At 43.1% G+C, this 27,459-nt stretch overlaps 1 protein-coding gene across 5 annotated transcripts in view; it reads right to left on the bottom strand.

The window, feature by feature from the left end:
• BCAS3 (BCAS3 microtubule associated cell migration factor) overlaps positions 1 to 27,459 on the bottom strand; it is a 1,469,256-nt gene that overhangs the window by 1,074,198 nt on the left and 367,599 nt on the right. For all 5 annotated transcript variants that reach the window (XM_040336914.1, XM_040336915.1, XM_040336917.1 and 2 more), the window contains exon 13: positions 7,152 to 7,245. In XM_040336914.1, coding sequence (XP_040192848.1) covers positions 7,152 to 7,245 — 94 coding nt within the window. The remainder of the gene's footprint in view (positions 1 to 7,151; positions 7,246 to 27,459) is intronic.

The raw sequence follows: 27,459 nt of genomic DNA, 5'->3' as shown, positions 1-27,459 counted from the left end.
AGATTAAAAAAATATTCAATATGACTTTGAAATGCTATTAACATGTTAAAGCATCGGATATTTTAGTGATTCCGTTTACAACCACTGTGATGTGTTATCATATTTTTATTACAGGTTTTTAACTTGTGTATTTTCTGGAACAGTTAACATCTTCCTAAACAGTGAGGAAAAATCCATATAAGAGTTATGAGACTAAAGCTAAAGCAACAAAACTACTAATGCTTGGGCTAAATGAGTTTTTATTTTACTGACACTTGGGTAAAAAGCTGTAGCTCTCACGGGACTTCAATGTAGATCTTAATAAACCACACAAGGGCAATCAGTGCTGGGTGTCTGCCTTCCATGACGCCAGGGCACTGCTGGGTCGCTGGAAAAAGGCATAATGAACCGTAAATAAGCACTGCCAAACATTTCAGTGTAAAGTCTCTCAAGTACTTAAAGCTGTGCCTCTAGCAAGTAATACAGGGCAATTCATTTTGAAAACTGTAGTGCATAATATAGACATACTTGAGATACAGCTGATGGTCTAAGTTAAACTGTGTTTAACTGTAACATGTAAACTGAAGACACAAAACTATCTAACTAATGCTGCCCCCTGGAGATGAACTTTTAAAATTGCCTTAAAAACCAAATTAAAACGCTGTAATTTTTACAGTTATGGCTTCTTTATGTAGATATGTGTTTTTAGAATGGCATAGACTTATTATTGTTATGAATATGAATTTTTAACACTTGATGGGAAACATAGTCATGTAGAAGTGCTACTCACATTTACATTTAGTTTAGGATGAAAACATATTTGCATTCCCTTAAATAAAACAAAAATAGTAGGAGCAAATTATAGTAGTAAAATACAAAAAACAGTAGATATACAAGTTTATTTACAGTACAACTAAAGACCAAATGTTTTTGTTTTTTAGTGTTGGTTAGAGTGGAGTGTTTACCATTATCATTATAAGTGAAATTTGCAAGGATTTCCTTTGACTTCTTAGTTTGGCAGGAAGTGAAAGAAAATCTCCCCAATGGGATACAGATAGCAAAAAAATCTCACAGGGGTTATAACCCTCCCTTACTTTATCCAAAATAAAAATAAAAAGATTTCCCCTAAAGTTCTAGTTTAATAAGAAGTGCCAACTACCATTACCACGAGCCAGATGTAGTAAACCATAGGAACTAAATATCAGTTTAGATAAATATATTTCTAACAGGCTTCGCACCAGAGCCGTTGTGGTGCATGAGGAACGTTGCCAAATGCGACCAGAACACAATATCAAGGGAAATAACAATGGCAGAAATTAGTGTTGTCCACGTATATGTGCTGCGTTGCCCTGCACTAAAATGATTCATGCATTTTATTTTTGCTGTAGCAACACCATACAGTGCACCCCACAGAAATAAAATGTATTTGCATGTGATTGCACAAAACAAAAACAGATTTTTTATTTAAAGTGATTCCCCTTCATGCCTCTATTATTTCACCAAGTTTTTTTCTACACTACACTTAAATCAGCAACCATGAAGGAAGTGATATCACAAGAAATAAGCACACAACACTATGCAAGATAACTCAGCTCAACAAATACATAGTCAAACTGCATTAAAGGGATTGTAAAGGTATTTTTTATTTTTATTTTTTTGTAACGAACAAACATGTCATACTTACCCCCACTGTGCAGCTCGTTTTGCACAGAGTGGCCCCGAACCTGGTTTTCTGTGGTCCCTCGGCGGATGTCTCGGCTCCTCCCCACGAGAACTAATCACCTTCATGCGAGCGAGCTTGCATGGTGGTTAGGTCTTGTGGACGCGCTCCCATGATATTTAACCAATGAATGAGCCAAGAAGCCCGGCCGAGAATCCAGAGTGTTCACGGCATGGGACTTTTGAGGGGTCAGGTAAGTAAACGGGGGGGGGGAGCTGGGGGGCCGCTAATCCTCAGATGTTTTTTCACCAGAATGCATAGAATGCATTAAGGTGAAAAAACATGTACCTTTACAACCCCTTCAATTAAGGCTACAAGTAAATTTAGCTTTGCCTGGTTGTAGTTAACCTGGCTAATTTGTAGTCTTTGTGATAAATTTGGGTTTTCTCCTAAGCCTGGTTTAGCTGTGATTCCTCCCTTTTGTCAATAGGTGGCACTGTTGCTTTTGCATTAGTATGATGAGCTACAGTGAATCTAGGTTATGAATATGCATGTTTTTCTCAGCCAATCAGTAGGAGTCTCTCTGGTTGCTGAAGATGCTGTGGGAGGGTACTTATTTGGAAGAAGTCAGGTGATCTGGGTCTTTCCCACCCAGACTGCAGTGTGGGTGTGTGAGAAACAGCTGCTGCTGGGTAGGCCTGAAGCCTAAGGCCTAACCATGTGCTCAAGGTTCTGCAAGAGAGAGCCTGCCCACTACCTGGAAGCATAAAGGAAAGAATGGAGACCTAAGATGAAGTAACAGAAGTTACTCTTACATTGACCGGGGAACTATGGAGAGCATGGGAAAGGGTCAGGACGGAATCAACCATAGAATTCCTGCGCCTTCTTGCAAGTTCTTTTTCAGCTGCTATAGGAGACAGCTTTTGCTACAAAATACAGATTGCTGGCTACAGCTTAAAGGCTCTTTTTTCTGTACTGCTGTCTACCTCTTCTACATTTTTGTCTAAGGAGTCTGCCTTTCTGCTCCTTTATTTGACTAAGGGTGTTCTGTGTCCTATCCCTCTCCCATGTTTTTTTGCTGTTCTGAGTAATAAACTCCCTTTTGTTTTAGCATAAAAGTGACTGGCGCCCATCTTTTTACCTTGTACACCACCCACCATACCTAGCAACCTGCACGCTGAGGTGAAATGTCAGCCTTCCCTGTCTCTGGAGGTCACCACCCTGCCTCTGGAGGTCGGGGGGGGGGGGCGCTAAAACACATTAATGTGTCTCAATGCAGATGTCATAATGCTTGTGCTGTGGTGTGAGCCAGACTTTATAAGTATCTGCAATTTGCAATCCCTTGCTGATAAAGGTCATGTAAGTCAGTGTAAAATACACTCTACTAGCAAGAAACAACATTCAGCTACTATAATGACATTTATATTCAGGGATACTCATTTAAGTGCTGGTTCACATTACAGCAACTTGGGATCCAACTTGTAAGTCCTCAAGTCGCCCCAAGTTGCTGGACATAAATGCCATAGAAGTAAATGAGAGCCGTCTTAATGTACACTACTGAAGTCGCTCCGACTTCAGAAAAGATTCCTGTACTACTTCAAGGCAACTTGTAACCATATATTTCAATGGAAGTTGTCTGCAAGTCGGATCTCCATCTATATTGAAGCAACTTTCCAGGAAAAAGAAAATAATTTACTCAGGTATTCCCCACGTTTACCCAGGCAACTCCCTCCCTTCCACATAGCTGATTATTCTGTGATTGGTCACAGTCAAAGTCGCCTGTCCTGGAGGCAACTTTAAGTTGTGTTGTAAGTTGCTTAAAGTCGTGCTGAAGTTGCCTCCAAATCGCCTTGCAAAGTCACTAACAAAGGTGTTTCCCATTACCAAACATCAGTTGTTAGAGGCAACAACTCAGCTTTTCTGGCTCCTCCAGTTCAAATAAAGCAGCACATATGTGTATAAGGATTTGTCAGCCAAAAATACTCTATTTACTGTTAACCTAACTACCGTATTTATCGGCATATAGCGCGCCCCGGCGTATAGCGCTCACCCCCAGCCTGGAAGGGAAATTTCAGGAAAAAAAGAAAATACTTACAGTTTGAATGCCCCTCGTCGGTGTCTTGCCCGGCGTCCATCGGCGGCCTTGTCCGGTCCGGCGTCCGTCTGCGGCCCTGGTGGTGTCCTCCCCGCTTCTCCCGCACTGTTTCTGAGTCGATCCCCGCTTCCCGCGCTGTGTTTGAACGCCGCCGCCGACATATACCGAGCGCAGTACACTCCGGCACGCTCGGCCATGCTCTGCTCCTCTCGTATAAAGGGAAGCGGGGATCGGCGTATATCGCGCACCCACGATTTTCCCCTGATTCTAAGGGGAAAAAAGTGCGCGGTATACGCCGATAAATACGATATATTTATCTGGCTTATCTTTGCACTAATTATTTTTAATGACTCTTTAGAATTTTTACACTTAGGCCCTGTTTGCCCTGTATTTCTGGCGTAGTTTCTTGAATGTAAAAAATATCACGAAAAGTACTGTAAGAAAAGGTGACTATAAGAACAGCTTCTCTAATGCCACAGATACACACACAGTGTAGTGAGTGAATAGGGCCTTCAAATACTGAATGCGGATTCGAACAGTTCTGAATCTAGCTCAGTTTGGGGTGTTGCAAGCTGTGACTTGAGCTGTGATCTATACATCTGCACTGCTGTAGTAACAGCATTGAAAATATGTAAGGGTTGTCTAGTGGAAAGGCTATTACTTAATACTAGAGAAAACAGGGAAAAAAACAATGTTTCACAAGTTTGAGGTTTGTAAAAGCTTTGATTTTATTGTAGCTCACTAATGTATGGTTTTTCTAATTAATATTACTGCTTATTCATTAGGAGCTGTAGTTAGCTGTTAACTGCAAAGTCTGCTCACTGACCACAAGACCGTTAATCACAGAGACTGCTGCGTACAAAATCCAATGATAAATGAGGATGAGGCTTTCACTCAGACATGGTCAATTAACAGGATGAAGCTCACCCGCTTACAAAACTTTCACATCTGATAAGTAAATGAATTCCTCCCTGTGGTTTTCTGAGTTTACAAAGTGTCTAGGTGCTGGTGACCCATGACTCTAAAATGACTGGGAAAAGATTCACCTTAACAGCTTTATCAATGAAGCATCCAGCAACTATGGCAACACTTAAAACACGCTAGACTGTTAAAATCAACCCAACTCTTCAAACTTAATGCTGATACTACTAAGAGGAGAGACTTTTATTTCAGAAATTCATATACCATGCTATGAGTATTTACAGCTGTTCACATTTCTTTCATGCTGTGTGTGGTCTATTAGTTGTCCGTTGCCCAATTTTTTTTTGTAATGCTATAAACTGATAAGTTACTAACAAGGAAAACAAATGAGTGCAAATATGAGCTTGTCTCTCCATGCTGTGTTAATTTCTGTATCTGATTTAAAGCAGGAGTCTCTAACCAATGGTTCACTAGCCACATATAACTTTGTAATCTTTCTAATCTCTCTGATGTTGTTTTCAGCAGTCACCCGACAGGTATTCAGCTTTGATGTGTTTACCTGATCACCTGGTTCTGTATACAATTCTCATACGCTTGAAGCCATTAGAAAGCTGAAGTAGTTTATTAACATGTGTGAGGCACAGATTGGCAAGGTTGTGGACGGTGTATAAGCCCACGTTCACATTGGGCCGATTTGGCATGCGATTTGACATGTCAAATTGGTAGCTATTGCTGGCAGTGGCACTGTCCGAATCTGTGTGATGCCAACTTTGCGGCGGTGCCGCACCAATTCCCAAAAGTAGTTCCTGTACTACTTTTGGCAACCTTGAGGGAGATTTGAATGAATCCGCACAGATGTCTGTCAAGTCGCCCCAAACTCTGACTGCATTGCCAATTTGAAATTGTGCACATGGTGAAGGCTCAAAAATTTGTGTTTATTATGGAAAAAAAGAAAGTTTTTGTTTTCTAAGATCATAATAAGTCCTTTTCTGGGTCCTGGAGAGACTTTTTAGAGGTTTGGGTAAAACTAAAGGTATTGACAAATCATTTTACAGCAGATTAAACATGTCAGTGTGGGGGTGTCTAGGTGCCAGACCCGAAAGGCCTGGTATAGATTTGCTGTTTTGTCCCCCCAAAAATTATAGGGGTCTGGTATGGATTTTGAAGTGAACCCCACTCCATTTTTTTTTTTTAATGGCATGGAGTTCCCCCCTAAAATTCATTTCAGACCCTTAACCAAGCATGCAGCCTGGCAGGTCAGGAAAGGGAGGGACTGAGGAAAAGCCCCCCCAACCAAACCAGGCCACATGCCCTCAACATTGGAGGGGGGGTACTTTGGGACACGTTGATGTTCCCATTATGATGGGAACAAGGACCTCTTCCCCATAACCCTGGCCAGTAGTTGTGGGGGTCTGCAGCAGGGGGCTTATAGGGCCCCCAGATCCCAGCCGCCCCCTATGTAAATAAGTATGGGGTACATAGTAGGTAAGGTTGAAAAAAGACGCAAGTCCAACCTATGACAACCTACTTAATTTCTGCATGCATTTAATTATTTATTTCCTTCTGCGAATGGATGTTACCACATGTTAATGTGGTATTTACCGAGCATTTTCAGCGTTCTTCGGTAAATACTGCACAAATGGTCTAGTAAATTTTTTTGCAACTTATTCTTACCTGTTTGCTACTGATCTTATTACTACATGCATAAAGGCAATGACTGCATTTACACTTGAGCTGCGCATCTTTGGTTGTTTTGCAGCCATTTGAGTGCTTCTATGGGCATTTGAGGCTAAGGGTCCTTTCACACGTGCGGACTGTTCGTCCGTTCTTTCATACGTCAGTTTACGGACTGCAATGCTTTCCAATGGGATAGCGTACGTTAGCGGATGAGCATCCGCTAACGTCCGTTAACATCCGTCTCCGTTAAGCTCAGTTTTTTTGAACGGAAGAAAACCCTATTTTTCTTCCGTCAAAAAAACGGAATGGATGAAAAACGGATGTTAGCGGACGATCCGTTTAACATCCGATCCGCTAACATTCGTTTTTCATCAAAATATGTAATAAAAATAAAGTTCTAACAAAAAAAAAAAAAAAACGGATGAAAAAACGGATTGAAAACGGATGGAAAAACGGATGACAACTGATGAAAAACGGATGAAAAAAACGGATCAACTGATGATAAAAAACTGATCTAAAAAACGGTCCGCACGTTTGAAAGGACCCTTAAACATGTCTTTTACCAATAATTTTTAGCCAATGGAAAGTTAATAACTAGGTTAAAAAAAACACGCAATATGTGCATTCAGACACTCCCATTGAAGTCTATTAAAGGTCAAACCACTTGCAGTTTAAAAGAAACTCATATACTTTTTCTAGCTAGAAGCTTCAAGTGACACTACGCTCATGTTTGAACAGACACAACTGAAAACCATGGGATTTTTTACAAAACATTCAGGTGTGAATGGGGCCTTAGGGAACCTTATTGCAAGCACTTACCACTGGGATTAAACGCCATGCAACAAATTGGTTTTTCATGTGCAGGAAAATGAGCTGCAATGCCTTCACCATCAGAATCTTCACTGACAACAACCTGGAACAATGACAAAATTATCACATTAACAACTAATTGAATTCATAAAGCTCACAAATTGTATGCAATTTTCATGAACAGTAGGATTCTTGTGTCTTGAAATGTCTCTGAAACCATTGGAATTATTTGGATTTCCTAATGAATGGCTTCTAAAATGTTATATGTACACATGACAATACAATACTTGTACACATGACAATACTTGCATTTCTATTTAGTCAAGCACATTCTATTGAACATATTATTCCAAATCCAATCCCAAATTGATAACAGAGACAACTTTATTTAAAATAAGGAACCCAACATTTTGAACAGAATAGGTAATTAATGGTAAAGCTGAAAAAAAAAATCAAAACTTGTATCATCATGGCATTATGAAAAGGAGGTAATACGAGTTGGGCAATTCAATAAATGGCTAAAATATTTTAATCAATCTAGATGTTAGTTTGATTTGTCCTGATATACAGTGTATATTTATTTAACAAAAAAAAAAAAACAACATGAATTGGGTTACTGGCTCTTGATGGAAGAATTTTATTAAGCTTTGATAATAAATTTGTACTGCTAAAACCTACAGTACATGGACCTCACAAATTACCCTCTTGCTGCCCGCGCTATATGTGAATTATGACTACAACGCTTAGATTGCTGGGATGGCATCCATGGACGTCCCCATGGGAACCGGCTTCCTGCACACCCCCCAACGGGCATGCATCAGAAAGAATCTGTAATGGTCATGGGACACAGCCAATCACAGATCATGGTAAATGACCAATCATGGTGGCCTTTTACCACGAGATCGCCATGTCCAATGACATGTGATCATAACTGTAAACTGGGTCATCAGTGGGTGACATCTCTCCTTCCCTCACACAGAGACCGACTGTGAAGGAAGGAGAGTTCTTTGCCAAACTGAGTGCCCGTTTACACTACCGCGACTTGGGATCTGACTTGTGTCGCCCCAAGTCGCGCGACATGAGAAATTACATTAAAGTGAATGAGAGCCGTCTTAATGCAGACTACTGAAGTCGCTCCGACTTCAGAAAAGGTTCCTGTACTACTTCAAGGCGACTTCTAGGTGACTTGTACCCATTGATTTCAATGGAAGTTGCCTCCAAAGTAGGATCAGTGTCTTAACTGAAGCAACTTTAAAGGAAGAGAAAATCGTTTTCTCAGGCAAACCCCTTGCATCCACAGAGCTGATTATTGTTTAATTGGCCACTGGCAAAGTTGCCTGTCCTGGAGGCGACTTGAAGTTGCCTCATGTTGCCTTGCAAAGTTGTGCCAACTTTCATGTCACTGTAGTGTGAACCGGCACTTAGTGTTCTACTTGTTGCATCAATGTCACACAGTGCCCATTTGGTGTCACACAGTGCCCATTCAGTATCACAAAGTGCCCATCAATACTGCTGCCTCATCAGTGCCACTTATCAGTGCTACTTCATCAGTGAAACCCCATCAGCGCCCATCAGTGTACAGCAGTGGCTATCAACGCCTATTAGTGCACATCAGTGTAATCAACGCCCATCAGTGAACATCAGTGTAGCTGATCAGTGCTGGTTCATCAGTGGAACCCCAGCAGCACACATCAGTGCCCATCAGTGTAGCTGATCAGTACCGCTTCTCAGTGTCGCTCATCAGTGCTGCCTTTTCAGTGGAGTCTCATCAGTGCTGCCTCATCAGTGGACATCAGTGTAGCTGATCAGTGCATTCCCATCAGTGCCAGTGCATAACATTGCAGACTCATATCATATCAGTGCCCATCAGTGCAGCCTCTACAGTACCATCTATGCGGCCTCTACAGTACCCATCTGTGCGGCCTCTACAGTACCCATCTGTGCAGCCTCATCAGCACCTATCAGTGCAGGCTCATCGGCAGCCATCGGTGCAGACTCATCAGCACCCATCTGTGCACTTTTACCAGCACCCATTGGTGCAGACTCACCAGTGTCACCACAGTCACCACCATGTCAGAGGTTCTCTGTGTCAGATTATGCTTCCAATTCTAATTTTGATTACAAGCCAGTTCTAAACAATGGGACACCAACAAATTCAGAGTAGGAGGATGGTGTGCTCGCCAAACGAAATTGTTCTGGTGAGGAGCAGGCTACCACAAGTAGAGCAGTGGCATCCACCAGCAGCTCAGTGCCATTCACCATTAGTGCAGCCGCATCCACTAGTAGCGCAGGGGCATCCAAGGATTACCTCTGCAAGAAAGGCCAGGTACTAGTGGGGTGTTACTTCAGCACCAAAGGCTTAGGACCCATGCCAGCCTCCTAAATCAGGGAACATCCCCCCTTTTTACTGCTTAGCCAGGTGTCCAGGTGAATATGGAAAATTTTGCCCCATAGATATTTTTACCGATGATCTATTATGTTCAATTGTGGCCCAGTGCAACCTCTATGCCCAACAATTTATATCCACTTCCCGACCGCCGCATGTAGATATACGTCGGCAGAATGGCACGGACAGGCACATCAACGTACCTGTACGTGCCTGCCTAGACGTGGGTCGGGGGTCCGATCGGGACCCCCCCCGCTACACGCGGTGGTCGGGTTCCCTCGGGGAGCGATCTGGGACGACGGCGCGGCTATTTGTTTATAGCCGCTCCGTCGCGATCGCTCCCCGGAGCTGAAGAACGGGGAGAGCCGTATGTAATCACGGCTTCCCCGTGCTTCACTATGGTGCTGCATCGATCGAGTGATCCCCTTTATAGGGGAGACTCGATCGATGATGTCATTCCTACAGCCACACCCCCCCTACAGTTGTAAACACACACTAAGTGTACACTAAATCCTACAGCGCCACCTGTGGTTAACTCCCAAACTGCAACTGTCATTTTCACAATAAAGAATGCAATGTAAATGCATTTTTTGCTGTGAAAATGACAATGGTCCCAAAAATGTGTCAAAATTGTCCGAAGTGTCCGCCATAATGTCGCAGTCACGAAAAAAATTGCTGATGGCCGCCATTAGTAGTAAAAAAAAAATAATTAATAAAAATGCAATAAAACTATCCCATATTTTGTAAACGCTATAAATCTTGCGCAAACCAATCGATAAACGCTTATTGCGATTTTTTTTACCTAAAATAGGTAGAAGAATACGTATCGGCCTAAACTGAGGAAAAATAAATTTTTATATATGTTTTTGGGGGATATTTATTATAGCAAAAAGTTAAAAATATTGCATTTTTTTCAAAATTGTCGCTCTATTTTTGTTTATAGCGCAAATACCACCAAAAGAAAGCTCTATTTGTGGGGAAAAAAGGACGCCAATTTTGTTTGGGAGCCACGTCGCACGACCGCGCAATTGTCTGTTAAAGCGACGCAGTCCCGAGGCAGCATATTGGTCCGGGGCTTAAGTGGATATTAAGCAACCCAACGTCTTATTATTCCCATCTCTACGAATTGAGAGAATTAACAGTAAAGGACTTCAAGATTTTTTTTGGCCTCACATTCAATATGGGACTCACCCAAAAAAAATTAGTTACGATCATACTGGTCCATACACCCCATCCATCACATGCCAATCTACTCAGCAGTAATGCCAAGAACAAGGTATTTGATGATTATGTGGTTCCTCCATTACAAGAATAATATCCAGTGCCCTCCCCGAAATTACCTAGCATATGATAAGTTGTATAAAATGCGGCCACTTCTAAAAATAAATTGTCCGATTATTTATCCCAGGCAAAAATATATATTTTTTTTCAATCAAACCATTTTTTATAAAATGTTCACATTATACAACAAAAAAAAAAAACGAGAAAAAAAAAACATATAACATTCCAACACATAAGCCCACCTAACAAAAAAAAAACACTGGCACCTCACCCTTACCTATTTGGGTTCGTCAAACCAAATTCCAATCCCCCCTTTACATCTCACCCAAATGAAAAATATATTATTTTGTAATTGTTTCCCTTCAGGATTATATTTCTTTATTAATATTTCCATATTTTTAATATACTCAGCTGGTTACTAGGCAGATTGGAGACTAACCACCAATGCCAGATCTTTACAAAGTTTGTATCTCCTATATTTATATGCAAGTTCCTCTCATCTTAGAATAAGGTTAATTGCTTTGATCCATTGATCTATCATTGGTGGATATTTTGATATTCATTTTTGAAGTATAAGTTTACGAGCCAAAAACATGGGGCCAGATTCACAAAAGAGATACGACGGCGTATCTCCTGATACGCCGTCGTATCTCTGAGATACGATTGTCGTATCTATGCGTCGGATTCATAGAATCAGTTACGCATAGATAGCCCTAAGATCTGACAGGTGTAATTGACTTACACCGTCGGATCTTAGGCTGCAATTCTAGGCCGGCCGCTAGGTGGTGATTCCATTGCGGTCGGCGTAGAATATGCAAATAACTAGTTACGCCGATTCACGAACGTCCGTTTTGCCCATCGCTCTAAATTTACGTCGTTTCCGTAGAGATACGCGGCATAAAACTAAGGGTGCCCTCTAGGTGGCATAGCCAATGTTAAGTATGGCCGTCGTTCCCGCATCGAAATTTAAAATTTCACGTCGTTTGCGTAAGTCATCCGTGAATGGCGCTGGACGCCATTTACATTAACGTCAAAACCAATGACGTCCTTGCGACATCATTTAGCGCAATGCACGTCGGGAAATGTTAGGGACGGAGCATGCGCAGTACGTTCGGCGCGGGAACGCGCCTAAATTTAAATGGTGCCCGCCCCATTTGAATTAGGCGGGCTTGCGCCAAGCGGATTTACGCTACGCCGCCACAAGTTTACAGGTAAGGGCTTTGTGAATCAGGCACTTACGCTGTAAACCTGCAGCGGTGTAACGTAAATGGGATACGTTACGCCGCCGCAGCGTAACAGATTGCTACGTGAATCTGCCCCATAGTTCTCAACCACATCACATGCACTTCAACTGGGAAAATATTTTACGGTATAATCCCTAGCAATCCAATTTTTTGATCAGGCTGAACTTGAGTAGAACACATGGAATTTAAAGTATCAAACACCGACTTCCAGTAGTGCTGCAATTTGGGACATCGCCACAGCATATGTATAAGCGTGCCTTTACCAGTAGTGCATCTTGGACAATTTGATGTAATTGCTTTACCCCAGGAGTACAATGTTAACGGAGTATAGTGGGCTCTATGGATAACATTGTGTAGAGGATAAAGATACCTTAAATAAATTTTCCCCTATTCCTCGTCACTAAGCTTGCTAATATGAAACTAAGAAGAAAGAAGTCGGCAGGTTTGCAGAACGGGGAAATTTGGGCTATGAAGTGGAGAGACAAAAGAGATACTGCATGCTGTCTTCAATAAACAACAGCTGTGTGGAAATCCCCAGAAGGAATGGCCCAATCTAGAAACAAGCATGTGTCCTGGCCTGTTAGTTGTCCATGCCTCTGCCTGCCACCTAAACTGTTCATACCTCTGCCTGCTCTGGAACTGACCTTGGCCTGTTTTTCAACCATGCTTCTGTCTGCTGACTAAACAGTCCATACCTCTGCCTGCTCTGGAACTGACCTTGGCCTGTTTTTCAACCATGCTTCTGTCTGCTGACTAAACTGACCATACCTCTGCTTGCCCTGAAACTGACCCTGGACTGGTTATTGAACGTGTTTTTTGCCTGCCGCTTGGACTGATCTTTCACCTTGCTACTGTAGTAGTGAGATTCACGCTAACAAAGAGATCTCACATATGTGAGCGGTTTCAGAATTGTTTTTCCGGATAGAGAAAACAATTTGTTTGGGTTTTCTCTGGGTTTTGTAATTCCTGGATTATTCCTGCCTGCAGCCTGGACAAATCTGCTTGCTGTCACTAACCACGTTACTGTCTGCAGCCTGGACCAATGCTCGCTCTGTGGACAAACGTAAAACTACAGGTAAACTTTTGTTTACCCTTTGCTCCGAAGAATGTATTTTGGGGTAATTATTGGTATGTGCATGCTATGTGTTAGGAATATGAAGGGCCTGGAAAAATGTAATAGGTAGTCAGGAAATTAGATGTGTAATTTATGTCCCCAGAACAACTGACGGTGCTCCTTGCATGTTGGGCCTCTGTATGTGGCCCCAAAACACACCTCCAAAATGAATACTGCCTTGCTAAAGAAGATGAGGGTAAAGGTGATGGACTGGCCAAGCATGTCTCCAGACCTAAACCCTATTGAGCCTCTGTGGGGCATCCTCAAATGGAAGGATCTAGAGCTAGATCTCTAAAATTGACTAGCTCCGTGATGCCATCATGGAGGAGTGGAAGAAGACTCTAGTAGCAACCAGTGAAGCTCTGGTGAACTCCATGCCCAAGAGGGCAAGGCAGTGCTGGAAAGTAATAGTGGCCACACAAAATATTGTCACTTTTGTTGCCAGTGGTTTAGACATTAACGTCTGTGTGTTGAGTTATTTTGAGGGGACAGAAAATGTACACTGTTATACAAGCTGTACGCTCACTACGTTACATTGTAGCAAAGTGTAATTTCTTCAGTGTTTGTCACACGAAAATATATAAGAAAATATTTACAAAAATGTGAGGGGTGTGCTCACTTTTGTGAGATTCTGTATGTGTTATGCCACGTACACACGATTAGAATTTCCGACAACAAATGTTCGATGTGAGCTTTTGATCGTATATTCCAAACATGTGTATGCGCCATCAGACATTTGCTGTCGGAATTTTCGACAACAAATGTTTGAGAGCTGGTTGGAGAATTGAGTGTCTCCCCTGCTGATTGATTTTGATTAATTGTTTTTATTTAATAATGTCGTTTTGAAGAGTTCTGAGTGGAGTTTCTTCTGGGATCTTGTCCAGTGTGTTGTTAACGAGTTTGTCAGTTTTTTGAGGATGGTGTTGTTAGTTATTTTGAAATTGATTGCATGGTGATCAGGGTAATGGTCTATTCTCCATTATGTTAACGTCCATATCATGTTTGAAGATAAGATCGAGGGTGTGACCCGACACATGCGTGGGTGCACCTATCAGTTGCTGCAGACGTAGTCCTTCCAATTGGTCAATGCAGGCCTTGGCAATGGGATTGATGAGTGCTGAGTGATGAAGTCGTGGATTTCCTGTCTATGCTTGATTGCGAATCTGGCATTGATCAGGGCGCATTATATATGCTGTAAATGCGATGGGGCCTTCCTGTTTTTGATGGTCGATCGTCTATGGTTTCTTAACCACTTAAGACCTGGACCAAAATGCGGTGTGACAAAGTCTTGCAACGACCACCATTTTATTCTCTAGGCTGTTAGAAAAAATATATAAAGTAATTTTCTAGCAAAAACAAAAACAAGTCTTTAACTTGTAAACACCAAATCTAAGAAAGAGGCTCAGTCCTTAACCACTTAAGACCCGGACCTTTAGGCAGCTAAAGGACCTGGCCCCTTTTTGCGATTCGGCACTGCGTCGCTTTAACTGACAATTGCGCGGTCGTGCGACGTGGCTCCCAAACAAAATTGGCGTCCTTTTTTTCCCACAAATAGCGCTTTCTTTTGGTGGTATTTGGTATCACCTCTGCGGTTTTTATTTTTTGCGCTATAAACAAAAATAGAGCGACAATTTTGAAAAAAATTCAATATTTTTAACTTTTTGCTATAATATCCCCCAAAAATATATAAAATGTTTTTTACTCAGTTTAGGCAGATACGTATTCTTCTACCTATTTTTGGTAAAAAAAATCGCAATAAGCGTTTATCGGTTGGTTTGTGCAAAATTTATAGCGTTTACAAAATAGGGGATAGTTTTATTGCATTTTTATAAAAAAATGTTTTTATTACTAATGGCGGCGATCAGCGTTTTTTTTTTGTGACTGCGACATTATGGCGGACACCAAGGACAATTTTGACACATTTTTGGGACCATTGTCATTTTCACAGCAAAAAATGCATTTAAAATGCATTGTTTATTGTGAAAATGACAGTTGCAATTTGGGAGGTAACCACAAGGGGGCACTGATGGGGTTATGTGTTCCCTGAAGTGTGTTTACAACTGTAGGGGGGTGTGGCTGTAGGCTGTAGGTGTGACATCGATTGTGTTTCCCTATAAAAGGGATGACACGATCGATGCAGCCGCCACAGTGAAGAACGGGGAAGCCGTATTTAGACACGGCTCTCCCCGTTCTTCAGCTCCGGGGACCGATCGCGGGTCTCCAGCAGTGATCGGGTCCGCTGGTCCCGCGGTCCCGGAGCTTCGGACTAGGTCGCGGGCGCGCGCCCGCGACCCACGGCTGGGTATTAGTACAGGACGTACCTGTACGTACATGTGCCCAGCCGTGCCATTCTGCCGACGTATATGTGCAGGAGGCGGTCCTTAAGTGGTTAACAGTTGTTCTTTCTGTAGTATTTTTTGAATGGTATCTTGTAATGTTGTGGCAGTATTCCTTAGGCCCCAAATAGTGTTTGCTGAATATTTGAGGGTGAGCATGATCCCAAAAACGACGCCGATGATGAGATGGTTCGCGGTGAAAAAGTCTGGTGGTTAGCGATGGTTACCACCAGCTGGTGGCTAGCGACAGTGGTGACTGATTGATGAACCGTGCTGATGAAAAAACTCTGTCGAGCGAGGCCAATATGCTGCAGTGGGGGAGAAAAAAATCCCTTCCTGATCCCTCAAAGGTGATCGGGTAAACCCTGGACCAACTGGCTATGGTGACGGTGGCCTGGGTACTTACCTGTTGTAGGTGGAGGTCGAGGCTGCTTGTTGCCCCTTGGTGATCCTCTGGCATATGTGTGGCAGGTAAAGGGTGGTAGTAATGGTGATCAAAAGGGGTGACCAGTGCTGGGTGTAGCACTGTGGTAAGCACTTCCGGTTTTCCCTGATGTGGGTGGTCTGAGTGTGGGGGGGGGCCCTACTGGTTGCTGGGACCGTACGTTCTGCAACCAGTGGTGGTAGCTAAGGGAGGTGAGGCTGGGCTGACCCTACTTCATAGTCAAGGTGTACCAAGATGGCCACCGTGATGGTGGTAGGCCAGAGCCGCAGTCTTTCCCGCTGGGGGTGGAGGGCCGTCAGCTCAGGGGGGCTTTAGGTAAGGCTGGGGGCAACTGCCGAGCACACTCAGGGCTGGGGGATGTCTGAGGAAATAGCCTTGCCGGGGAGAAGTGATGGATGGCCAGTAGGCGTGCTGCTAGGCCGCAGCCACGGCCTGTCCTAAAAAAACGTCCACGGACTGTTACGGGGGCGGACTGTCACGGTGGGCGGCGCCTACCTCTCTGTAAGCTCCGGACACTATGGGGAGATCTGTGACTGGCAGCCCTGCGGAAGGAAGAGGTAGTAAAGGAACAGTGGGAGGCTGGATGGATTAGGCTGCAGCCGCAATCTGTCCTATACAGCCGGGCTAAAGTGTAAGCGGGTGGCGTGGAACAGGTATCAGATGTGGTTGAGGTGGCTGGGGTAGGCGGCTGTTGGGTAGGGGAGGGCTGGAAGAAGGAGACCGTGTCAGGTGGACCAGAGACTGGTAAATCCGAGGCTGAGTTTGGAGGCTGGATCCTGGATGCTGGAAGCTGGATAAACCTGCCTGCCTGCTTGGAGCTATAACGTCCATGGGCCAGATTCACATAGAATTGGGCTACGCTGCGGCAGCGTAACGTATCCCATTTACGTTACACCGCCGCAAGTTTTCAGCGTAAGTGCTTGATTCACAAAGCACTTGCCTGTAAACTTGCGGCGGCGTAGCGTAAATCCGCCCGGTGCAAGCCCGCCTAATTCAAATGGGGTGGGGACCATTTAAATTAGGCGCGTTCCCGCGCCGAACGTACTGCGCATGCTCCGTCCCTAAAATGACCCAATGTGCATTGCGCTAAATGATGTCGCAAGGACGTCATTGGTTTCGAAGTTAACGTAAATGGCGTCCAGCGCCATTCACGGACGACTTACGCAAACGACGTGAAATTTCAAATTTTGACGCGGGAACGACGGCCATACTTAACATTGGCTAGACCACCTAGAGGGCAGGTTTAGTTTTATGCTGCGTATCTCTACAGAAACAACGTAAATTTACAGCGACGGGCAAAGCGTACGTTCGTGAATCGGCGTAACTAATCATTTGCATATTCTACGCCGACCGCAATGGGATCGCCACCTAGCGGCCGGCCTAGAATTGCAGCCTAAGATCCGACGGTGTAAGTCAATTACACCTGTCGGATCTTTGGGAGATCTATGCGTAACCTGATTCTATGAATCAGGCGCATAGTTACGACAGATGGATCTCAGAGATACGACGGCGTATCAGGAGATACGCCGTAGTATCTCTTTTGTGAATCTGGTCCTATCTCTCTACCAGCTTTGCAAATCTAGAGAGTGAAATTTGTGCCCATTTTTCTTTACAAAATAGTTCAAGCTCTGTCAGATTGGATGGAGAGTGTCTGTGAACAGGAATTTTCAAGTCTTGCCACAGATTCTCAATTGGATTTAGGTCTGGACTTCGACTAGGCCATTCTAACACATGAATATGCTTGATCTAAACCATCCCATTGTAGCTCTGGCTGTACGTTTAGGGTCGTTGTCCTAGTGGAAGGTGAACCTCTGCCCCAGTCTCAAGTCTTTTCCAGACTCAAACAGGTTTCCTTCTAAGATTGCCCTGTATTTGACTCCATCCATCTTCCCATCAACTCTGACCAGCTTCCCTGTCCCTGCTGAAGAAAAGCCAGAGCAACCTCTTCCGCATGTTTGCTGTATCTCCCACATGACTTCTGTCAAACTGCAAACAGGACTTCTTATGGCTTTCTTTCAACATTGGCTTTCTTTTTGCCACTCTTTCATAAAGGCCAGATTTGTGGAGTGCGCAACTAATAGTTGTCCTGTGGACAGATATCCCCACCTGAGCTGTGGATCTTTGCAGCTCCTCCAGAGTTACCAGTCTTTGGCTGCTTCTCTGAATAATGCTCTCCTTACCCGGCCTGTCAGTTTAGGTGACAGTTTAGGTGAAAAACATTTTCCTTCCACTTTACAATTGTGTGCCACTTTGTGTTGGTCTTTCACATAAAATCCCAATAAAATACATTTACGTTTTTGGTTGTAACATGACAAAATGTGGACAATTTCAAAGGGTATGAATACTTTTTTCAAGGCACTATATGTGCTTAGAACACCTGGCGCTGCTCCCTGCATGTTGTAGCTAGGCTGTGGTATCACCATGCTCAGGAGGAGTAGTATAATGTGTTTTAGGGTATAGTTTCAAGTATGCATATGCCGTGTTTGAGAAATAACTTGTTAGTATGCCAATTTCGTGAGAATTTTTTTTTAAATTTTGCAAAGATATGTGGGGAAAAATTACAACTTCAAAAAACTTACCATGCCTCTTACCAAATACTTTGGAAAAGGGATTTATCTCCCAATCGGTGTCCTAGAGGGAAAGAACGGCAGGGGAAACCCAAAACAGAAATATTTGCAATGGTGCCTACCAATTGGGGGACAGGGCAACCCATGGTACAACAGAAGCCTACCAGTGAGCTGAGACACCCCACGTTTCCGTACGATACCCAGATAGGTGGACAGAGTATCCCCTTAACTGCAGATAAAAAATGGAAAGGGTGGCAAACAGAGCACACCCCCATTATGATAACTAAAAACCAAAACATTATTAGCCATCAGTGAGAGACCAAGCCATGCTAACAGTATACATAATTAAAGCGGATGTCCGCTGAAAAAAATATTAAAAGCCAGCAGCTACAAATACTGCAGCTGCTGACTTTTAATATTAGGACACTTACCTGTACTGGAGTCCAGCGCCATCCACAGCAGAGGACGAGCGATCGCTCGTCACTCTGCTGCCACTCCGCCATGCTTGGTGAGGGAACCAGGAAGAGAAGCGCTCCGGCTTCACTGCCCGGTTCCCTACGGCGCATGCGCGAGTCGTGCTACGCCTACCGATTGGCTCCCGTTGTGTACTGGGAGCCGAGTGTTCCCAGAACACAACAGGGGACGGGAGGTGACGTCATGCCCGCAGTCTGCCCGAGACTGTGTGGCTGGAAGTGGGTGCAAATACCTGTCTTTAGACAGGTATCTGCACCCCCTCCCCCTGAAAGGTGTCAAATGTGACACCGGAGGGGGGGAGGGTTCCGATCAGCGGGAGTTTCACTTTAGGGTGGAGCTCCGCTTTAAACATAATATAAACATGTATAACAACTTGCAATGGCCATTTAAAGGAGAATGGTAGCAAGTAAAAGAAGATGAAAAGGGGGGGGGAGATTTTCAAGGTAGGACATGGTTTATAACGAATGATAGCTTCATTTAGGCCTGGATATTTAATGACTGACAGCTGATAAATCCATCTGGCCTCAATTTGTAATAACTTTTTGTCTATGTTCCCACCTCTCTCATGTAGAGGAATGTGATTAAGAGCAAAGAAATTTACTTTTGATAGATCAAATCTATAGTGTAATCCACTGTGCCTACTTATAGGGGTTTCCATCCCCTTCTTACGGATCAGGGACACATGGTCCCTGATCTGATGGAAAACATATCTGTTGGTCTTTCCTACATAGTAGGCATCACAGTCACATTGCATAATATAAATACGACCAATACCAGATCGCTGTGTATGAGCCCGACATACACTGTGGCAGAGCGTTGCTCTGCCAGGGTCTAGAAGGAGGTTGTGACCCAAAATTCTCAACCAGACGGGTGGGGCTCTAGGGAGCTTGTAACATGAAGAGGAAACTGGCCTTTCAGTTTCCTCAGTGTTTTTTAAAGTTTGTTTTGGAACCTGAAGCCTGGAGATTTCAAAGTGATCCAGGTGGGATGAAATCTCCAATCCTGGGTCCAGATATTCAGAACAGCCAGCATACTGATTGGTCAGGTGTATGCTGGGCTTTTAGTAGTAACCTGACCATGGTTCTGGGCTCCACCCCGGCAGAGAGGAAAGTCTAGCCCTGGAGTCAGGAGGGTTCCAGGTGGGAGCCAGTGCAGCAAGAGGCTGCTAGCTGTGTGCACCAAGTTGGTCGGTGAACAGTCTGTAGGAATCAGACAAGGGCCTGGAGTGTAAGGCCAGAGCAGCAGGGCTGTAAGTGAGAGCAAAAAGGACTGAATGTCATTTATGTTGGAGAAAAAATGCTGAAAACCCCTGTGAGGAAAACCTGTGTTTATTTTTGTTGAACTTTCTTTTAATAAAAATGGGCAAACAAAGCCCTTAAAAGAAGAAACAGTAAGTGATGTCCTTAACGTTCTAAACTTGGAGTGAACCCCTTACAAATCCTATGGCAATTTGTGCAGCCAGTACAACTGTGGCGGCTGGTTGGCAAGTGGCATCATAACTTGTAGATTCTATAACTTTCACAAAGACCAAATAATATACACTAATTTGGGTTATTTTTGGATTATTTTTACCAAATCAATGTAGCAGCATACACTTTGGATAAAAAAAAAAAAAAAAAAAAACGGTGGTGATTAAATACCACCAAAAGAAAGCTCTGTTTGTGTGAAAAAAAAAAGGGACAAAATCTCATATTGGTACAGTAAGTGCCCAGTAGGCAAGTGGGTAATTTCCAAACCTCTAAAGTTATCCACACATTATAATATGAATGCAAAATGAACAAGAACTGTAAGGACCATGTGGGTTTTTAGAATGTTGGGTAAAAAGGCAGCTTTATCCCTCAGGCAGGGCAGAGCCACTATAGCAGGTAGGTAGTTAAAAAAAAATAAGCATCCCATACATAGGCAGATTTGGCTTTCCATGGTTTTGCTTTCTCATCTTCAGGTGTTCCAGCCTGCAACATATTTGACCATAGACAATTTGTCCTGATCTAACAGATTTATTGGCTTATGCAAGAGCTGTCTGTACATATCAATCATACAAGAGTCACATGCACATCTCAATCCTTAAACAACTCCTAGCTAAAAATATGAAGAAAAATGCCTACTGGTTAGATATGGCATCAAATAAACAGTATGAGTGAAGGGCATTTACGTGAAAAATAGCATTTACTCTTACTGGACACATGTGTAAGTCTGCCGTTTTAAGGTCTAATAGGTCCCAGAGCCCTGATTTAATGGGAACAAACTAGGGTAACATCAGAGGGCAATTAGACACATAAGTACAGAAGATGACTCCAAGTCCAGCAGTAGCACATTGTGCTTAGTGGAAAATATTCTGACCTCCTGACCTTTGACAGTCAGCTCAGTCACTTCTAATTGGGAGCCAGAGGAAAGAGATGTTGTTAGTAAATGTGCTGAAAATCAAGAACAAGGGGATGAGGTCAGAGTTAACATCCTGGAGGGAGTGGGAGGATTTAGACTGGTCAGGGTGAGGGGAGAACAAATAGCTGCCCTGGGATGCCAGAACAATATGTTTTTAATGGCATATACCATTTGCAGACATTATTGCTCAAAAGGAGTCTATAAATACAGAGCACTCAGCACACTGTGCTTAAAATAATAAAACCTGTCTTTTTATCACAGCACACGCTGGGGAGTAGCAAAAGGGTCTACGGCTTCCACTGTGGCCTCACCTTTGTTCCTGATTGGTGATGTTATCGAGTGTAGGCCTGGATTATTTCTTTCATAGTCTCACCATTAAAGAAAATTAACAAGCAGCAGTTCACTGAGTTTTATGTTTCCAGGCATTGTGCTCTTAGTGCAGCAATGGTTTGTTGCACACAAACTGTGAATACCTTCTATATAGTGTCAATTGCTAACTGGATCTAACCAAATGTATAAACTTCTAAAGTGTATAATAACACAGCACAACACAATTATCAATTTGCCATCAGCAATGGCATCCACACTTCTAAAAAGGAATGCACAATTTGCTCTCTAGAAGTATGGATAAAGAAAATAGTCTTTGAGAAGTACCTGCATTTAACTGAAAAGGCGGGATACTGTTTTAGAAATGAGCAGCTGTTGATATACCTCTGTGGAACTAATTAACATATATTTAATTAGTGCTCACATCAAAATTTCAATACCACAAGCAACACGCTGTTTTTCCAACAAGTAAGCGAGTTACCCAGTTTGTAACTTGGGGAACATACCAGCACATACATACATACATACAAATTAAAGGGGTTGTAAAGGATTTCTTTTTTTCATAATAAGCATCCTTTACCTGCAGACATTCCTCTTTTCACTTCCTCATTGTTTGTTTTTGCTCAGAAGTTGCTCTACTTCTTCTCTGTTCTGTTTACTTCCTGCTTGTCTGATTGTTACTCACCACCGTGATGGGAGGCTTTACTGCGGTGGTCAGTAACGTGCTCACCCCCTCCTGGGAACTACATCTGTGCGGCAGGACGCTCTCTACGTGTTAGAGACTTCAAGGAGGTGTGAATTATAGGGCGTGCCACAATTCATACTGGGAAATGTAGTTCTTACATGAACGAGTGCCGCAAACCAGGAAGTGAATGAGAGAACAGAAACTAGAACGCCGGAGGTGATATAGATGAAGGAATTTAATAGGTATTTACTATTTTTTTAACAGAATCATTACACTATTCTGTCTACCTTGCAGACATTAATTTTAGGCAATTTTTTTTTCCTTTACAACTCCTTTAACTTTAATGGCATCCCAGTCTTAATCCGTAGGGTTCAATATTGAGTTGGCCCACCCTTTTCAACTATAACACAGCTTCAACTCTTCTGGGAAGGCTGTCCACAAGGTTTAGTAGTGTGTCTATGGGAATGTTTGACCATTCTTTCAGAAGCACATTTGCGAGGTGTGGACGAGAAGGCCTGGCTCACAGTCTCCACTCTAATTCATCCCAAATGTGTTCTATCAGGTTGAGGTCAGGACTCTATGCAGGTCAGTCAAGTTCCTCCACCCCAAACTTGCTCATCTATGTCTTTATGAACCTGCAGTTATGGACTGCGGTCTGTAGTCAGGAATAAAGCAAACTATGGTTGATTCCATCAATGATCCATCATACCACAGTCCAATTTGTCAGGAGTCATAGCTGCTAGATACTTTATTACCCTCCCTCCTTGTGTTGCATTTTAAGATTCCTTTCAAAATTTGCTATATGTAATAAGACATTCTAACAATGCATATGGTATACAGTTCGGATGCCCTTTTACATAAGACATTTTAAAAATAAATTTTAAATGCAACACAAGGGAGGGAGAAGAAGATTAAAGGAGTGGGTGAGTTATTAAAGTATCGAGCAGCTATGACTCCTGACAAGTTTGACTGTAGTTTGATGAATTTTTGATGGGATCAACCATAGTTTGCTTTGTTCCTGATTGCAGATTGAAGGATGAGCATGAAGGAAACTAAGGTATATCATAAAATGAACACCAAATGGGTTAAGGCTGACAGGAGTTGTGATGGCTTGAAAATTAGGCTTGGGGTTAAATTAGGGTTAAGTGGTTAGATTTATAGCAAATGTCTTTGTTTTTGAGGCATGATTACCGTTTTGCTAAAGCATCATATACGGTAAGCACCAAACACTGCAAATTAAATACTTAAGATTGTAAGCAGGGACTTTCTGATTCCTTCTGTATTAAAAATTGTACTGTAGCTGTATTGTCTGCCCCCATGTTGTAAAGCACTGCGCTATATAAATCCTGTATAAAAATAATAATAATAATAATAATAATAATAATGTATATGTAATTTACTAGGGCTAACATTTCATGTGCACAAAACATTTTTGCCAATGCTCCCATGCAAAAAAAAACTGTATCCTTTTTGGGGATTAATAGAAAAATCTAAGTACCAAGTCGTATAAGAAAATTACTTTGCCATGTATGTATGACACAAACAACTGTTTACAAAGCAAAATACCGCTTTGAGAAGACACATATTTGCAACCATATTCTAACAGTGCACATGGAGTTATTCCCAAATACTGTGAAATGATAAATTTTATCAATAAAAAAGGGTGAAGATGTATATATTTCAGTACAAATGTTTAAAGGGTAAGTTCACCTTTACAGAAAAATGTGTAAGTTGAACTTTCACAGGACCCCCTCTCCTCACCCTGACCCCCCCCTCCCCCAGTCCCTGTGACCTGGATCGCGGTGATCTCTCGTTCTGAGCACTGATATTTCTGCATCAGTAGTCTGGGACTTAGAAATCCCTAGCAGGTGAATCTCCAAATTGTACCCCACTAGGAGAACCATTTCGGAGCATTCTAATTGGTTGGCGCCGTCACATGGGCAGCGCTGACCAATCAGAAGCCGCGTAGCCCGCCCTGTCAGCTGGGAAGACGATGTATGGATGCCAAAGGAATTTCTAAGCCCCGGACTCCTGAAGCAGATATACGGGGGGGCTCAGAATGGGAGATTGTCGCGATAAAGGTCAGCAGGACTGGAGGGGGTGAAGAGGGGGCCCTGTGTAAGTTCACCTTAGAGATTTTTCTGTAAGGGTGAACTTACCCTTTAATTTCAATTTTTCACAATACAAGAATTATATGTTTTATTTCTAATTATACTGCTGTCATTATATTTTAACTCTGGAAACTAACTAATGTAAAAATATAAAGGAAGTCTTTTTCATAAAAAGTGTCCTTCAGCAGAATAACAATGATGAAAAACAAAAGCAGGCTATGAGTAACATTTTGTACTAAATATTCTGGTTCCTGATGTTTGAAGGACATCTTATATTATGAGACAGCTACATGTATTAATACACAGCAATTGTTAGGCAACTAACTACAGGCAAGAGTTGCTTTCTTATCTAACACCATAAAACACATTTCTCTGCTCACAGCCTACTTCTGATGTTCTTGTCCTGCCAGAGATACTTGGACGTTTTCAAAGATTTACAGTATTTAGACTGTAAAAAATAATATTTTTTACATACCGTATTCATTCGAGTATAACGCGCCAAATTTTATACCCCAAAAAAAATCAAAGTTTTGGGTGCGCGTTATACACGAGGACTGGGGTGGGATGACAGTGGCGGGACCGAAACCGAGTATTAGCGGGAGTACTCGTACTCCCGCTAATACCGCCGATACTAGAATACTTCCCCCTGCCGCCGCCGCCGCCACCAACGCCGCTACAACGTTAATCCCTGCGGCGTGGGGAACATTACAGACAGCTTTCGTTTGAATAGCGCATAGACACTCCCCCTTGGACGGATCTGTCCAATCGCGAGCAAGGGGGAGTGTCTATGCGCGGCAGGGAAAACAGCTGTTCAAACAAACGCTGTCTGTAATGTTCCCGCGCCGCGGTGATTAACAGTAGGTGGCTGCATATACAGGGGACATGGCTACACATACAGGGGACATGGCTGGTTATATGGGGGACATGGCTGCACATACAGGGGACATGGCTGGTTATATGGGTGACATGGCTGCACATACAGGGGACATGGCTGGACATACGGGAGACATGGCTGGACATACGGGGGACATGGCTGGACATACGGGGGACATGGCTGGACATACGGGGGACATGGCTGGACATACGGGGGACATGGCTGGACATACGGGGGACATGGCTGGACATACGGGGGACATGGCTGGACATACGGGGGACATGGCTGGACATACGGGGGACATGGCTGGACATACGGGGGACATGGCTGGACATACGGGGGACATGGCTGGACATACGGGGGACATGGCTGGACATACAGGGGACATGGCTGGACATACAATAAATACAATAAATGATTTTTGGCAATTACAATGATTTTATACCGATTTTTAATTGAAAATTAGGGGTGCGCGTTATACACGTGTGCGCGTTATACTCGAATAAATACGGTAATGGGTGGGATAGTATTGTATGGTAAGGATACAAAGGTCACACTAAAGTAAATCTGAATGTAAAAAAAAAGTACTTCAGGCCATAGAGCTGGGGTCCTCAAACTTTTTAAACAGGGGGCCAGTTCACGGTCCCTCAGACTGTTGGGAGGCCGGACTATAGTTTAAAAAAAATATGAACCTATGCACACATCCTATTTGAAGTACAAAAAAACAGGAAAAAACAATACAATATTTAAAATAAAGAACAATTTTAATCAACATAAACTTATTAGTATTTCACAGACTCCCCTCATCACAGAACCCCTCCCCATCACAGATCCCCCCCCATCACAGAACCCCCTCATCACGGAACCCCCCATCACCGATTCCTCTCCATTACAGATCCCCCATCAAAGATTCCCCCTGTATTAGGTCCCCCCATCACAAAGCCCCCCAACACAAACTTCTCTCCATTACAAAGCCCCCAATAACAGACCCCCAACACAAAGGGAGGGGAGAGAATAGGACAAGGTGGGAGCAGTCAGGTGGAGGGCACAAGCACGTACAGGTACGTCCTCTTTAAGTTCCCAGCCGTGGGTCGTGGGCGCGCGCCCGTGACACGGTCCGAAGCTCCGTGACCGTGGGACCAGCGGACCTGATCGCTGCTGGAGTCCCGCGATCGGTCCCCGGAGCTGAAGAATGGGGAGAGCTGTGTGTAAACACAGCTTCCCCGTTCTTCACTGTGGCGCCGTCATCGATCGTGTGTTCCCTTTTATAGGGAAACACAATCGATGACGTCACACCCCCCTACAGTTAGAAACACAAATGAGGTCACACTTAACCCCTTCAGCGCCCACTTGTGGTTAACTCCCAAACTGCAATTGTCATTTTCACAGTAAACAATGCATTTTTAATGCATTTTTTTGCTGTGAAAATTACAATGGTCCCAAAAATGTGTCAAAATTGTCCGCCATAATGTCGCAGACGCGAAAAAAATCGCAGATTGCCGCCATTAGTAGTAAAAAAAAAATGCAATAAAACTATCCCCTATTTTATAAACGCTATAAATTTTGCGCAAACCAATCGATAAACGCTTATTGCGATTTTTTTTTACCAAAAATAGGTAGAAGAATACGTATCGGCCTAAACTGAGGGAAAAAAAATGTTTTATATATTTTTGGGGGATATTCATTATAGCAAAAAGTAAAAAATATTGAATTTTTTTCAAAATTGTCGCTCTAGCACAAAAATTAAAAACCGCAGAGGTGATCAAATACCACCAAAAGAAAGCTCTATTTGTGGGGAAAAAAAGGACGCCAGTTTTGTTTGGGAGCCATGCTGCACGACCGCGCAATTTTCAGTTAAAGCAGCGCAGTGCCGAATCGCAAAAACCCGGCCAGGTCCTTTAGCTACCTAAAGGTCCGGGTCTTAAGTGGTTAAGGACTGAGCCTCTTTCTGAGATTTGGTGTTTACAAGTTAAAGACTTTTTTTTGTTTTTGCTAGAAAATTACTTTATATATTTTTTTCTAACACCCTAGAGAATAAAATGGTGGTTGTTGCAAGACTTTGTCACACCGGCGAGATACGAGATACGCCGT

The sequence above is a fragment of the Rana temporaria genome, chromosome 2 (assembly GCF_905171775.1).
Source record: "Rana temporaria chromosome 2, aRanTem1.1, whole genome shotgun sequence".
Classification (NCBI taxonomy): Eukaryota; Metazoa; Chordata; class Amphibia; order Anura; family Ranidae; genus Rana; species Rana temporaria.
The sequence above is the reverse complement of the archived record's forward strand: the minus strand, read 5'-3'. Positions and strand labels throughout refer to the sequence as shown.